Source organism: Xyrauchen texanus, chromosome 17 (assembly GCF_025860055.1).
Source record: "Xyrauchen texanus isolate HMW12.3.18 chromosome 17, RBS_HiC_50CHRs, whole genome shotgun sequence".
NCBI lineage: Eukaryota > Metazoa > Chordata > Actinopteri > Cypriniformes > Catostomidae > Xyrauchen > Xyrauchen texanus.
Window position 1 is genome coordinate 2,138,834 of NC_068292.1, and position 15,984 is coordinate 2,154,817.

General features: G+C 39.6%; 1 protein-coding gene across 1 annotated transcript in view; it reads right to left on the minus strand.

The window, feature by feature from the left end:
* Positions 1–9,636: 9,636 nt before the first annotated feature.
* The window catches only part of LOC127658021 (regulation of nuclear pre-mRNA domain-containing protein 2-like), a 31,535-nt gene continuing 25,187 nt past the window's right edge, over positions 9,637–15,984 (minus strand). Inside the window, 6 exon segments of the mRNA XM_052147088.1 lie at positions 9,637–11,123; positions 11,126–12,652; positions 12,792–12,992; positions 14,243–14,539; positions 14,797–15,070; positions 15,776–15,951. Coding sequence (XP_052003048.1) covers positions 10,678–11,123; positions 11,126–12,652; positions 12,792–12,992; positions 14,243–14,539; positions 14,797–15,070; positions 15,776–15,951 — 2,921 coding nt within the window. The 3' untranslated portion in view covers positions 9,637–10,677.

Sequence of the window (15,984 nt, forward strand, 5' to 3'; positions counted from 1 at the left end):
CCTTTCAGTTGATGTCATAATGAAACAGACCCTCCCCTCCAGTGAAATTAATTTGTTGTATCAGCCAAAAACTAAAATCTTTCAGAAGTAGAGATTTTTATAACCATAATTAAGATTACTTTTTTTTATACGATGACTTGCATTAATGAATCATGCACAATAAAACGTGTATTAAGATTAAGGCCATTTTGTTTTCATGTTGACTTTAACATCAAGATTGGACTGAACTAATGTTTATACTGTAGACCACCAAGAAACACTTTAAAACAGCCAAAAGGCACAAGGACATAAAACATGTTCTAAGGATGTCAAATAAAAACTAGACATTCAAATAATTATTTATAGAATGTAAAATAAAAAAGCACATTCGAATGCAAAATCTGTATTAAAATGTTTAATTGTCAATCACTGACGATGACTTAGTGGAGGCCTTTGAGTCTTGCTCTCTTATCAGCGCCACGTAGCACAAGGGGCCGTTTACACAGAACTGGTTTTGCGCCCGTCTGCACTCTTTTCACGTTGTTTTTATATAGAAACATGCACTAGTTTTTAGCTAGAGTGCCGTGTTTTTAGATGCTGTCTGTAAGGCAAAAAAGAACGTACATTCTTCATAAAGTGCATCTCGAGAACCCTGAGTTCTGTTTAATGCGTTGCACAGCGTCTAGCTTTTTACCTATTCTCTTGTGCACTTGAGACAACGACAATTTAAAAATCTCACGATCGCTGAAGTCATGTTTTGCCCTAATTGAAATAATCTCTTTGAAGTTAGAATATAATTCGGATTTTGGTAATATTGAAGTGAAAAAATGAAGTGATTTTATGCACTGCACTGCTGCCACATGATTGGCTGATTAGATAATCACATGGATGATTGTTTATCTGTAGTGCATCCTTCATTAAAGTTGCTAAAGCGGATCAAAACAAGCACAAACTGTGAATCTGAATTAATGCTTCACTTGTGATGGCTTGAAATGTATTGAATAACAACTCATGCATCGTGATGTGGATCTTATTGTGAGGCAACTGGCAATAACCAACTCTGTTTAGAAGAGTTTTTTTTGTCAGATCAAGATGTTCTGCAAAAATTTGTGTTTTAATGAGTCTTTTTTTGACTTCCTTTTCCAATGAATATATCTAAATATCACTTAAAACAACATTTGCATTTGGTTTCTGAGAAAGAATCTTACTGCATTGTAACTGTCAAAGAAGTGAAACAATCAAGTGCCACAAGACACAAGACACTTATAGTCAATATACATTCTCTGTAAACAATTGTGCAGTGTTGCTTCTCAGGTAGTCTTTGAAAATGATTTTTAGATATTTTTACTGAGGAACAAGAACACAATATTTGCAGTGTATTTTTTCAGCGACTGAAAATATTTCCTGTACGTGTTAATAGCAAACAAATGCATCATCTTTGACCCCGGTGCTATTGTCGATGTTATAGATGTTATTTGCACCATACAGTATAGGGGCATTACTGCAGTGTGTTTATTGCTTTTATTTAGCATCTAAATACTGAAAATTTAAAATGGTTTTACTACAGTAACTAACCATAGTATCGCCATGGAATGTTGTAGTGAAGTCATAATAACACAACATCAAACATGTCTACTATATTAACACCATATTACTATAGTAAAACTATTTCTGCCTGTAATTCAGTAAAGGTCATTTAGAAGGCATTATTAAGAACATTTGTCTTTATTTTTAGAAGCAAATCAAAAAGCTGAATTGTCGGTTAAGAGCTGCAGACTAATCGTTCACCCAAATATTCGATTAATCATTCCAATTATAGTTAAACTTGTTGATTCTCAAAACTGCTAGTTGTATATATTATATATTAGTACAGATCAGAGATTCCTTACTAGGGGTGCGTACAAGTTGAAGTTTACATTCACCATAGCCAAATACATTTAAACAAAATTTTTCACAATTCCTGACATTTAATCCTAGAAAATATTCCCTTTCTTATGTCAGTTAGGATCACTATTTTATTTTAAGAATGTGAAATGTCAGAATAATAGTAGAGAGAATGATTTATTTCAGCTTTTATTTCTTTCATCACATTCCCAGTGGGTCAGAAGTTTACATACACTTGTTAGTATTTGGCAGCATTGCCTTTAAATTGTTTAACTTGGGTCAAAAGTGTTGGGTAGTCTTCCACAAGCTTCTCACAATAAGTTGCTGGAATGTTGGCTCATTCCTCCAGACAGAACTGATGTAACTGAGTCAGGTTTGTAGGCCTACTTGATCACGCACACTTTTCAGTTCTGCCCACAAATGTTCTATCAGATTGAGGTCAGGACTTTGTGGTGGCCACTCCAATACCTTGACTTTGTTGTCCTTAAGCCGTTTTGCCACAACTTTGGTGATATCCTTGGGGTCATTGTTCATTTGGAAGACCCATTTGTGACTGAGCTTTAACTTTCTGGCTGATGTCTTGAGACGTTGCTTCAATATATCCACATCATTTTCCTTCCTCATGATGTCATCTATTTTGTGAAGTGCACCAGTCCCTCCAGCAGCAAAGCACCCCCACAACATGATGCTGCACCCCCATGCTTCATTGTTGGCATGGTGTTCTTCGGCTTTCAAGACTCACCCTTTTTCCTCCAAACATAATGATGGTCATTATTGCCAAACAGCTCAATATTTATATCATCAGACCAGAGGACATTTCTCCAAAAAGTACGACCTTTGTCCCCATGTGCACTTGTAAACTGTAGTCTGACTATTTTATGATGGTTTTGAAGCTGTAGCTTCATCCTTTCTGATCAGCCTTTCAGGTTATGTCGATACAAGACTCATTTTACTGTGGAAAACCAGTAGTTGCAGTTCAGAGTCCGCTAAAAGAGGGCGACCAAGCTCCCACAACTCTCCAATCACTCTGTCCACCACGGCACTTCTAACACTGTGAATACATGGACACACACATCGTGCGATTTTTCATAACAAGTCAGGAGGTTTGAATCTATCATACTATAAGATTATATGCATACCATTCATTCTGTGCAATCCAGAATGTTGCCATGACTCCAGCTGCTGCTTTCACTGTTATGCCATCAGTCAATCAGATGTTCAGATCTAGTCCTGGAGCTCCAGTTATCTGCACCTGCCACTCAAATAAAGACTCGAAACCCCATAAGCACTCGGTTAGGCTGGCAGATGGCTGCAGCTGAAATCAAGAGAGGTGAAATGTGAGAAAGGAATCCAGAGATCACACATCACTCATTGTGTAAATATAACAAACTTTCATTATATGACATTATAGGGCAGGTTTAAAGGAATATTCCTGGTTCAGTACAAGTTAAGCTCAATCGACAGCATTTGTGGCATAATATTGGATTACATCAAATATTTATTTTGACTCGTCACTCCTTTTATTAAAACTGTTTTTATGTAAAAATGTGGGTTACAGTGAGACACTTACAATGGAAGTGAATGGGGGCCAATTTTGGAGGGTTTAAAAGGCAGAAATTTGAAGCTTATAATTTTTTTAATGCACTTGCATTAATTCTTCAGTTAAAACTCATGTATTATTTGAGCTGTAAAGTTGTTTTTTTATGGTCGCATTAGGGTTTCAGTGCTCACAGTATTACATCATCATGGCAACCAAACTGTAAAATTGGCTATAACTTTAAACAGAAAAGGTTAGTAAGTTAACACGTATACGGTTTAAATTTTGTGGCTATACTTTGAATCAGTGATTATTTTAACATTCACGGATAGGTCCCATTCACTTCCATTGTAAGTGCCTCACTGTAACACAGATTTGTGCTTTTTTTTGGGGTAATCAACATTATGCCACAAATGCTGCCGATTGAGCTTAACTTGAATTGAACCTGGAATATTCCTTTCAGCCTGAGAAATATCAATCTCTTTTGACAGATCAAACTTTAAATACAAGGAAGAGAGAAAAAAGACAAATGAGGAACAATGTTACTAGAATATCATCCATCACAGTCTTTTACGCAAGCATAATAGAGCTGTACAGCTGGAGAAATTAATGTACATTATACAGATTGCTAAACATGTCAGTCTTAACATGAAGAAAAACAATTATTTAAAATAATCCGATATGATACGAAGCATACAATTATGCTATAAACAGGGTTTGAAAGAAAAGTTTCAGGTAGGGTCAGAAAAGTGAATTATATGAATCTAACAATTACTGTTATACAGTGGGGTGCAAAGGTCTGAGATCATTAAAATAAAATATTAAATCATTAATAAAAATAAATAATTATTTTACCTTGCAAACATTTTATATATATATATTATACATACAGCTCTGAGAAAATTAAGAGACCACTGCAAAATGATTAGTTTCTCTGGATTTACTATTTATCGGTATGTGTAAATGAGAAAAAAATGGAACAAATAAACAAAATATTCTACAAGGTACTGGCAACATTTCTTCCAAATTACAAATAAAAAAGACAACTGGTCAAAATAACAAAAAAAGATGCCGTGTTTTCAGACATCCAATAATGCAAAGATCATATTCATTTTTAAATAACAATACTAATGTTTTAACTTCAGAAATCAAAATTTGGTGGAATAACCCTTTCATGCATCTTGGAACGCTCTCTCCCAGTCTTTCACATTGCTGTTGGGTGACATTATGCCACTCCTGCCATAAGAATTCAAGCATCTCGGCTTTGTTTGTTGGCTTGTGTTCATCCATCTTCCTCTTGATCACATTCCAGAGGTTTTCAATGGGGTTCAGGTCTGGAGATTGGGCTGACCATGACATGGTCTTGATCCGGTGGTCCTCCATCCACACCTTGATTGACCTGCTGTGTGGCATAGAGCATTGTCCTGCTGGAAAAAACAATCCTCATAGTTGGGGAACATTGTCAGAGCAGAAGGAAGCAAGTTTTCTTCCAGGATAACCTTGTATGTGGCTTAATTCATGCGTCCTTCACAAGGACGAATCTGCCTGATTCCAGCATTGTTGAAGCACCCCCAGATCATCACCGATCCTTCATCAAATTTCACAGTGGGTGTGAGACACTGTGGCTTGAAGGCCTCTCCAGGTCCCCTAACCATTAGATGACCGGGTGGATGATCGGTGATGACCAATTGTCATTTTCAGCAAATAAGTGCTCTAAATGACAATATTTTTTTTGGGAAATTGGGAGAAATGGTGCCAGTACTTTATAGAATTAAACAAAAATGTTCATTTTACTCAAACACATACCTATAAACAGTAAATCCAGAGAAACTGATCATTTTGCATTGGTCTCTTAACTTTTTCCAGATCTATCTATCCATTCATCCACCCATGACATGATTTATTTAAAATTCTCTAACACCCAATGTTATGCAACCATATAAAAGTCTCGTGTGATCAGTGTTTATCATTTCAGAGCATCACTGGACTGCTGCATGTGTCTGATTCTCCTGCACACTGACAGCATTACATTTACACAACACAAGACTCTTGCATTTAAACCAGCGCAGGCCTTGCTGCAACTTCTGCTGCTCTCACTGTCGCCTGACAGGCGGACCATCTCAAGAACAAAGACACGACCATGTTACACAAAATCCAAAGCTACGAGTCCACGTTCCTCTCTAAACAACAAACGTTGACCTCCCTATGCGGGCCGCCATTTTAACGGTACTAAGATGTCATAACTGAAAGAAAAAACGATTGGCCGAAACAGACCGAGGGAGGACGGCCTCAACCAATGAGATGCGAAGCCAGTCTTGCGTCACGAGCAGCCGCTCAATGCACGCACTGACAGCTACATGCACTGGATTTCCCCATGCCTAGAAACACACATTAAATGTTTAAGACAGACCTTTTACGGAGTCGTGAAAATGCAGCAGTGCAGGTTTGTAAACGGCACATTACATCTACTTCCAACCAAAGCACGTGAATGCAAAGGCAAAATATTTTGAAACAATCCCATTTCAAGAGAATATCGTCAACACTTCTGCCTAAATTAGCCTGCTATGCTATATTTCCTGTATGGAAATAAATCTCTCGCGTTACGTGTAAAGATGACACATGCAACCAAACAACACCCTATATACATCTCTACAAGACCGCAGATAATGATGCTGATTGAAATGAGCATATGCACAATAAACAACGCAGTCTGTGGAAACTGATGCAGAATCTGATGGAGTCAATAAGGAATTATTCATGAAAGTCAGCATTTATATTACACGAATTATCAATGACCAAATTTGTACAAGGATTATGCAAACTGGTGTTACCAAGACAAAAATTGCATTTTAGGGATCACAGGTGAATCCTCAAAACTTCCCATTTATAAGTTATTAAATGGGACAAATCTGAATTCAGCAAAAGGTACTGGCCAATAGCAGACATTTAATCTGATCAGCCACAACATTAAAACCACCTGCCTAATATTGTGTAGGTCCTCTCCTGCCACCAAATCAAGCATCTAAGAATAGCATTCTGAGATTATATTCGTCTCACTACAATTGTAGAGCAGTTATCTGAGTTACTGTAGACTTTGTCTGTTCGAACCAGTCTGGCCATTCTCCATGACCTCTTTCATCAACAAGGTGTTTTCACCTTGCCACTCACTGGATTCTTTTGTTTTTGGCACCATTCTGAGTAAATTCTAGAGACTGTTGTTGGTGAAAAGCTCAGGAGATCAACAGTTACAGAAATACTCAAACCAGCCCGTCTGGCAACAACAATCATCCATGTGATTATCTAATCAGCCAATCAAATTTCAGTTAATACTCACATCAACCATCAGAATGGGGAAACATATGATGTCAGTGATTTGTACTGTGGCATGATTGTTGGTGTCAGACGGGCTGGTTTGAGTATTTCTGTATCTGCTGATCTCCTGGGATTTTCACACACAACAGGCTCTAGAATTTATGGTGCCAAAAACAAAAATCATCCAGTGAATGACAGTTCTGTGGATGGAAACACCTTGTTGATGAGAGGTCAACAGAGAATGGCCAGACTGGTTCAAACTGACAAAGTCTACAGTAACTCAGATAACCGCTCTGTACAATTGTGGTGAGAAGAATATAATCTCAGGATGTTATTCTGTGATGCAGGTTGGCGATGATTTGGCAGCATGAGGGGGACCTACACAATATTAGACAGGTGGTTTTAATGTTGTGGCTGATCGGTGTATATTATATTATAGCTTTTCAGACATTTAAGTAGAATAGTTTTAAGCAGGGCACTTACAACCATAGACATTGAGGGGAACATGTCTCCCTGAATATTCATATTAGTGGTCTACTGCTATGGGTTTTATCGCATGGTTGATTACTAAATTATTACATTTGGTCCCCCCCATCCTGAATATGTGGTTACATCCTTGGTATTAAGTAGCCAAATATGGCAAGCTCATATTAATGTCTAATAAATGTGGGCAGCAATGTGAAATACCAAAGGTGTGTAAAGGCAGTTATATTACTATCATTGCCAAATTATGTTTGCAAATTTTGGCATCTGCATAATGCAATCAACTTATCCTTGTCCACATATCAAATTACATACACAATAAAATGGTATCACGCACAATCAGTCGTAATCTTTAGCGTTGTTAAGACTGCACTGGATGAGGATCACTGATGTTATATATTATTTTGAGATGTTTAGCTTGATATGTTTGTGCAGATTCTTTTCCTGACACATTTTTAAATAAGAATCCACTATACAAGGGGTTGGCAACCTATGGCATTAGTCTATTTTATTTATACGACATGCCACACCTGCATTTCAGTCTACATCTTGATGTAGTCCTTCCTCATGATCCCGCAGCATGGTTTCATGAGCTGAATGAGAGGCTAAACAAAAAGTTAAGATGTGACGAGACTGCAGTATACCCAACAGACTCGTGCAGCGCGTGCAAGCCATTCACGCATCACGAGCCGGCAGCGCTTCACTTTCAGTTAATCGCGCAAGTAAACGCGCTGCATTGACTCGGTCAAGCTGTGCGGATGACAGCCAACATTCAGTGTTTCATTTGTTTCTTTTTGCTTTCAGAACAACACGTGATGTAACAAGGAAAACACCACTATTATCCTTGAGATTTCCAACCCTGCATACAGGTACACCCTCCTTAAACCATGGTCACATTCACACAGTCTCATCACACTTTAATTGTGTTTAGACTCCTATTCAGCTGATGAAAACATGCTGCGTGATCACGAGGAAGGATGAAATCAAGATGTAGATTGGAATGAATGTGTGAAAAACATCACATAAATAAAATAGACTGCTCCTCTCTCGCTGTTGCTTGCGTGTTATTACAAGATTACAATGACATAATATAAGAAATATTCAAGATTCCACACAATTTTGTGATCAGTTATCAAATAAGCAAATTTGTGAGATTAACTGTTAACTCATTTTGTAACTCTGAGGTTTTCTTTCAATAAAGCACTTTCACAAGATGCTCTGTGATTCACATGCAGGATCATGATTATATCATGATTTTTTGGGTGTTGCACAAAATTTTCACTCAAACTATTATGCTGAAAATATAATTTGTAATGAAAAAAAATCAACGATTAAATTAGAAAAGTGCAAATTAGAAACATTTTCACAAGTGGACTCATACTTCGGAAAATCGCATACATTTGTCGGCACAGCCATTGACCAGGAAAATAAAAAAAATGGCACTCCATGTCAAAATGGTTGCAGACCCCTGCACTATACCAACCATGTGGCACATATGTCATTTAAGTTGTGGTGTGCAAACCATAATTAGTCCACAGTATGCTGTGTATAATGGAAGTGGTAGAAATAAACATGCACAACAAAAAGTAGAACGTGTTTACACAATTTCACATTTGCTTTTCGTTCAGATTTCCCATTAATCATCCATTTCATTACTGTAGGAAGTCTGCAGTGACCAAAAGAACAAACTCTGTATGCACTAAAGGTCAAGAGGTTGAACTATTGAGTTGAGTCAAGGATAACTTTCTTTCTAAAACAAGTCAAAATGGCATCTCTTTTGTGACTTTAAAGGTTGCTGTAAAACCCAAACGAACAGTCTGTTATTCTAATGATAGAATAATAGAATAATGTCCTTAAGGGTTTATAGTTCATTTAATTAATCCACCCAGACAGCAATCTCTTTCTTTGGTGAGATGACAGAATTACGTTTTGGCAGAAAATAATTATGTGGTGCAGTGACAATGTAAAGAGTGTCATGTTTGGACATAATACGTTAAATGTGTGGCAAAGCTACCTTTGCAAACATTGTAAAATGAGTGTGTATATTCCCTGATAGACTCTTTTGAAGTGAATGCAAATGTTGTACAAAAGACGACACCATATCACGCTCCTAAAATAATCAACATTTCTGAACTTCATGGAAAGAGCAAAGATATTTTGTAGTACTTTAAAGCACGAGTACTACAACAATATACAGGTTATATTCACATTAAGATGAATGTGAGATAAGTGAAATAAGATTTTAAAAGAAGGGTATCCATATTGTTGAGAAAGGAAGTAGTATTTGCTTTAGTTTAGCAAACATTCCAAAAGTGTCACATCATAATCTGAAAGTGCAACTCACAAATTCACACAGTTCAAACATTTGCACATGATAAAGGTTTAAATTTGTCATAATACTAAATCCAAGAGACAGTGGACTGACTCCTACGCTGAATATTTCAAGTACAGGGTGAAAAATGGTATTAATGAAACCAAACTGAAATTCTCCTCAAATTCCTTTAGATGCTATTTGTTCACAGCTGTGTATGTTAGAACACACTGGACATCATCAAGTTCTTAGACATGCAAGAGAAAAGAACTGTTGTTAAAAATTATTCAGGTACATTTGTTCAAGTATGACAGTATCTGTAAATAAAGTCTCCTTTCATTTACTTTATCGACATAATGCTTTTATTAATAAGAATACACGTGAGAACTCTGAAACTTAAGAAAAGCAAAGACGGAAGAACACACTCGGCAACTACTGAGCAGCTATGCCTTTAACACTTAGTTAGCTTATACTGTACGCAGTTTGAGACAAAATCTTCACATCTTGGAGAAGCTTGACAAAGTGACTGTATTTTAGCTTTATGCAGCATAAATATCTCTACAAGCCATCAAGGTTGCACAACAGTTTGTCTATGACTATAATGTTAATAATTGAATCACTCATAAATGAAGCAAAGTTTAAATCCACTGGTTCTTGCTCACAGTGAGAGTAACAAAGGTTTACAGATGAAAAACAGTAGTTAACAGCACAAACGAGTGTTTCACATTGAAAACGACAGAAAAGCAAGTGTTATATGGTGGGAAAGTGAAACAAACAGTTACTGGAAGGAAAGAAACAGGCAATTAATCTATTTACATGTAATCAGAGGAAAGTTATTTGACCACACACAACCATGCATCAAACACACCACAATCATTCTCTCAAATTACACCAAGTGGAATTGAACAGGATAACCACCTTTTGATTTCCTTCATATTCCATGGTTGTATCAGGAACTCCATATTCTTCTCCTCTTAGTTCATCCCTAAGTTATTTGAAACCTTCTCTTCATCTAAGAAGAGAAGTGCAGTAACGTGTGACTGCTATGGGTCAGGGCATGTGTATTTACATGAAGTTAAAGTCTCACGCTGCAATTTGCAGGTGATGCTATCTTTTACTATACTGCCTGTTCTATTTCAGGTGATGTAGAGCATGTTTAGCATTTAAGATGCTAATAACGAGGGGGCAAGAATGGTCTTTTGGATGGGTTAAAAGGGCCACCGCTAAAACTGGCAGCAGGGCGCTTTCCCCCAGGCAGGTGGGGCTCACGGTTAAGAGAGGGTGGTGGTAGGGGCAGGGACCCTCTGGAAAACTGAGGGGAATGCAGCGAGTGATGATGGTTTGATAAGTGGTGGAGGGGCTGAGGAGGCGAGGGGCGACACGCTCTCTGATTTGGGATGTTAATGGTTGGGCGGTTGGGGATAGACAGGAGAGGACGGGGTTCTCCTAATGGAGATGGAGTAGGTGTGGTTGGGGTAGAGGGTGATGGCGGGGTGGGGCTGAGACCTTCTCGAACTCTGCCCAAAAGTGGTGGGGGCACTCCAGGGGTGCCAGGACGATGAAGAGGTGGGGAGTGGAGGAGGGTGAACTGCTCTTTCAACATGCCTGGGCGAGGGGTTCTCCCAACAAGGAAGGGAGTTGGGGTTTGCTGCCTCTTTGAGGGGCACCACCACAGTTTCCATGCCCCACTCCGTCTGGACGGAGATTGGCAGGTGGGTAAGGCAGGATACGGTCTATGGGTACAAGGACACCACCAACCATAACGGTGGAAGTTGGGGAAAGAGGGAAGTCTCTTGGAGGTGGCGGGGCTTGAGGTATGGGTGGAAGCGGTGGTGGAATAGGAGAAAGTGAAGGGGGGGGGAAGAATGGAGGGGGAGGATGGTGCTGGGAAATGGCATGAGAAGGTCGAGTGGGGTCCTCGGTAGCATAGGGTGGTGGTGGGTACTGCAACGGGGGTGGAAGATGACCAGGAACAGACGGAGGGGCCAATCCCAACTCCTCAGAATTCTCAGAGCTATGGCTGCCAGGATGAGGTGTAGGTGGGGCTTCCATAAACTCCTCCTCTTCATACCAGGCCCCACCCACTCTAGAACAAGCACTGCTCCCTCTCCTCAAGCCTCTTCCAATCACACGGATGCTTTCCACTGTTTGGATGCGGTTGCCATAATCAAGGGTTTCGATTGGTGCTCCTTCATTGGAGGCCAAAGAAACAAGAGTCTCAATTTGATGGTAGTTCTCTCCGTTGTGAGCTGAAGCTTTCCTCTGCTTGTCCTTCATCCCATCTTCACCACCAATTGGTTTACGGGAGGCTGCACTTTTCCCTCTAGGTCCTTCCAGCTTTGCTTTTACTGTCTGATCTTGTGACATACAAGCTGATGGAGCGTTCAAACCCACTACTTTTTTCTTCAGCCCTTCTTCTTTGGTTTTGGTTATTGCCTTGACTGGTTTAGAAGCATTCAAGACCGCAAGTCTTGAGGCTGGTGGTGTGCGGTAATCCCTGTCTTTCCGTTCGTTCTCTCCAAGAACCTCACGTGGAGTGATTACGGCATCCCAAGGGTCACTGTGGTAGGCCGTAGGTGAAAGGTTAGGACTTCCAGGCAAACCTGCACTCTGGGGATCATTGACGATCTGAGGTGAGTCCATGATTTCATCTTGGGTGGGCGTGCTACCGCTCTCATCGCGGACAGGGGTGCCATACAGGTTGTCCCCTCCAACAAGGAGAGGGCTATTGCTACTCACATCATCCAGACCAAGTCCGAGAGCACTAAAACCAGGATTGCCCTGAAGGAAACTGTTGATCTTTGACTCCAAGCTAGGCACTGCCACGGTAGAGGCAACTGCCTCTTTCCCGCTTTCCTTCTCTCTTTCTTTTCTTTCTCGATCTCTTTCTTTTTGGATCTCCTTCGCCTTCTCCCACTCTCTCCCTTTCTCTCGCTCAGATTCTCGCTTGAAATTGTTGCCAGTGAGCTTCTGTGTCTTAGGTGCTGTTGGTGTAGTTGTGGAAGAGGTTACTACTGGGGTGACAGCTGAAGAGGAAGTTGTTGATGAAGAGGTAACTGTGTCTGGGGTGGTAAGAGAGCCTGAACGAGCAGTGTCTGGGGTGTTAAGAGAGCCTGAACGAGCAGAGGAAAGGAGAGAAGACAAACCTGCAAGAGAGAGATTTAAAAGATATATGTTAGGAAGAGCCATAGCATTTTTACTTTCAATAACCCCAGACATTTTCTACGAAAAATCTGACATGTGTTGCTTTTTAAATCAACAGTGCACCAGTAATATGTGTCCTACCATGCAGCTTAGGGCTGTGAGTCTGTGTTTTAGTGAGAACATTCAGGATGCTCTCGGGGGAGATATCCACTTTGGATAGGATGCTGGCTAGAGAACTGGATGAGGGAATGCTGCCAGGGGTTGAAGGAGGGGCTTTGGAAGAGGTGTGGTTAGATGGTGTGGTGGGTGTACCAGGGGAAGGACGAGACACAGGACTGACACCTGGGTGAGAAAGAAGGTAAGAGCCACACTCACTTTCATGGCATGGGCTACATTAAGCAAGGCAACAGAGCGTAACAGTGACTGCTCACTTTCACAGCGGCCTTGGTTCTGGCAGTACATCATATAGTGTATATTCCCTCATTAATTTTCTATAAGGGGATTTAAAATATTGCTCAACAAATGTTCTAAGCATTCAACCAAATTAATACCACAGAAAACATTTGCTAATATGTGCTATTGAACACACTCCTTTAGACTATTTAAAGTTACATTTCAGTGTAAATAATAAATTAAAAGATAAGCATGTTTCCTTCAATTGTTTCTAACACTTGTTTGTTTTTAAGCAGGGCCCTACTGAAATCAGTTTGATTTTCTTCCCCAAATCCTTTTTTCATTTTTTTCCCATTTTTTTTTCCAGAATTGCATGTTTTAAAGTTCATTTCATTATCAAAAAAAGTTCCTTAAAATTTGAAAAACTTTTAACAAGTAAAAATAGAACAATTACTTTTCTACATACCACTGCATTTTTTAACAATCTTTTATTCAGTTGAAGCACTCTTGCTTGTGATATATTGCTTAATTTATACCATTATTACAATCATTATTAATTAATCATCATATATTATTCTGTGATTTAATTATATAAAAATAACACTTCAGAGTGGATTAGTGCTCATCTCTATCATCTCGCATTCAATGCGAATGATTCTCATGGTCTGTGGAGTTTCCAGTGTATGAGCGGCCTGCTTCACACATTCATTTAAAGCTCATGCAGTTCATACGGACTAAGATTGCTGTATTTCACGGTTTAATAATCACACTAGGACATATGATGATTTGAATTTGATTAGTTGTGCATTTCAGTGTATAAAAGGTGCTACATAGCACACGCTCAAAGTGTGAGAGCATTTGAAAGCAGTCGTGTGTCAGGAAGACAGTCTGGCGGTACCGGATTGAGTCGGTGCTCAGTTCTACCGGTACTGTATAGTAACTGGTATAGTTACATCTTTTTTTATTTTAGTACTGACTTGGTACCGAAGTACCGGTACTTTTGACAACACTAGTTTGCATAGAAGCATACATAATCATACAACATCGAAGCTCATGGTAGGCCTATTTTGAAAGTATTCGTTATTATTTAGAGGGAAACAAAAGTCTATTAAGAAAATGTATGGGATTTTAACTTCCAGAACCCTCTTGTTGCACTTTGTAAAAATTCAATCAGTTGATCACTGCTTAGTAAAACTCACCTGTGGTCTTCATTGCATTGGAAAGAGAGCTGAGAATGGAGCTGATCTTGCCTAGATCCACATTGGCCAGGTTCACCTGCAGGGGGGAGGGGCTAACAACAGGGGCAGGTCCAGGTATGTTGGTGATGGGTGTAGTGTTAGCAGGGGGTGTCTGATTGGTTGCTGACCCAGATACTGTGCTTGTGGGAGGTGATGAAGTCTGGGGCGGTTTAGAAACGGTGATCTGGGAGATTTTTGTGGCTGCAGCATTTGTTATCTTGGACACAGATGGAAGGGGTGACTTCTCTTTCCTCTCATCTATTAGAAGAAAAAAGTATTTAATGGAAACAATACATTTGTGAAAATGTATTGTACATTAGCATAGGTGTTACTTTGCATATACTACTGGATACAAACAGGAGTTTCCAAATACAGTCCAAACACGTATGCTTTTTGTATGTGGGTGATTCTTAGGGGCACCTTTGTCAACATGAAATCCAGAAAAATTAAACTTCTACTTTCTGTTAAACCTTTACACTCTCTACTTGGTAATAGTACATATCCGAATCTCTCACCAGTATTTCCAATGTTTGCTGTTGAGTCCTCTTCCTCAGACATGTCCATGTCCTCAATATCTCGGTTGTCTCTCTGCTGCTCCAACCCTCGTCCCCCGGTACCCATGGCGCTCCTGGAGCCCATGGCATGGAAGGGTGACTCGGAGCCGGTGGGGGATGGGGCATCCTCAGAGGGCGATGGGACAGGAGAATCATCCAGACTGGGCAGTGTGGACTTCAGAGCATCCAGTTTACGCTTCAGGCTACTGACACGGTTAGCGAAAGAATTATATGCCTGTAGGATACAGTGAAAGTTCAGAGAAAATGTAAACAATATGAGGGTAGATGTTAAAAATTGATTAGTGGTTGATATGCCAAGATGTGGCATTCTGACACTGCATTAGGGAACAACCATGGCTGTTTGGCTGATTGACAGAAGTCAGAATCGCAGAAAGCACATTTTCTACTTTCAAATATTTTTGAGTAATTAGTGGTGCAAACCTCTGACCCAAAGTATTAACGACTCCAAGAAATCACTTAATTAACACAGTTTTTGCTGAAGCTGAAGTTGGGGTGGGAAAAATCTTAAGTGCTTGTCCTTTTAAGTAGCCAAAAGTATTCAGTTTAAAGGCATTTGCACCAGTGGTGATTCCCACATATAATACTCACACTACACTCCCAAGTCGGACTCCACTCACATCCGACCTATTGTAAAAGCGTGAATGTGCTTATGGCGATCTATGTAAAAGGGCCATTCGCCTCTCATAATGGCATCACCTTTGGTGGGCACAGGACTTAAGTCACAGCCATGACAAATTTTTAGCACTACAATACAATATAGACATCCTCAAATCTAACAGACATGGACTACAAGCCAGAAATTTTGATTCCATGGGGTCCCAAAAGTTTAGCATGTACATTACATTTTGAAAATTCATTTTTGGATAACTGTTGAGGAATATAACAGTTATAAAATGTCAAGGCTACAGAGCTGACTTACGTTGACGACAATTTTGACCTCTTTGTATTGCATCTCATAAAAGATGTCTGCGTTCCCCAGCGCCTCTTGCAGTGGGGGCCCAGCCTTCATCTGGCCCTCCAGGAATGTCACAAACTCTTGCAGTTTTGCACTTCCTTCCTCCAAGTCCTTGGAGAACTTATTTCCTCCTGCTTTATCTATGGATGTAAGAAAGAGAGAAAGGTAGAGTG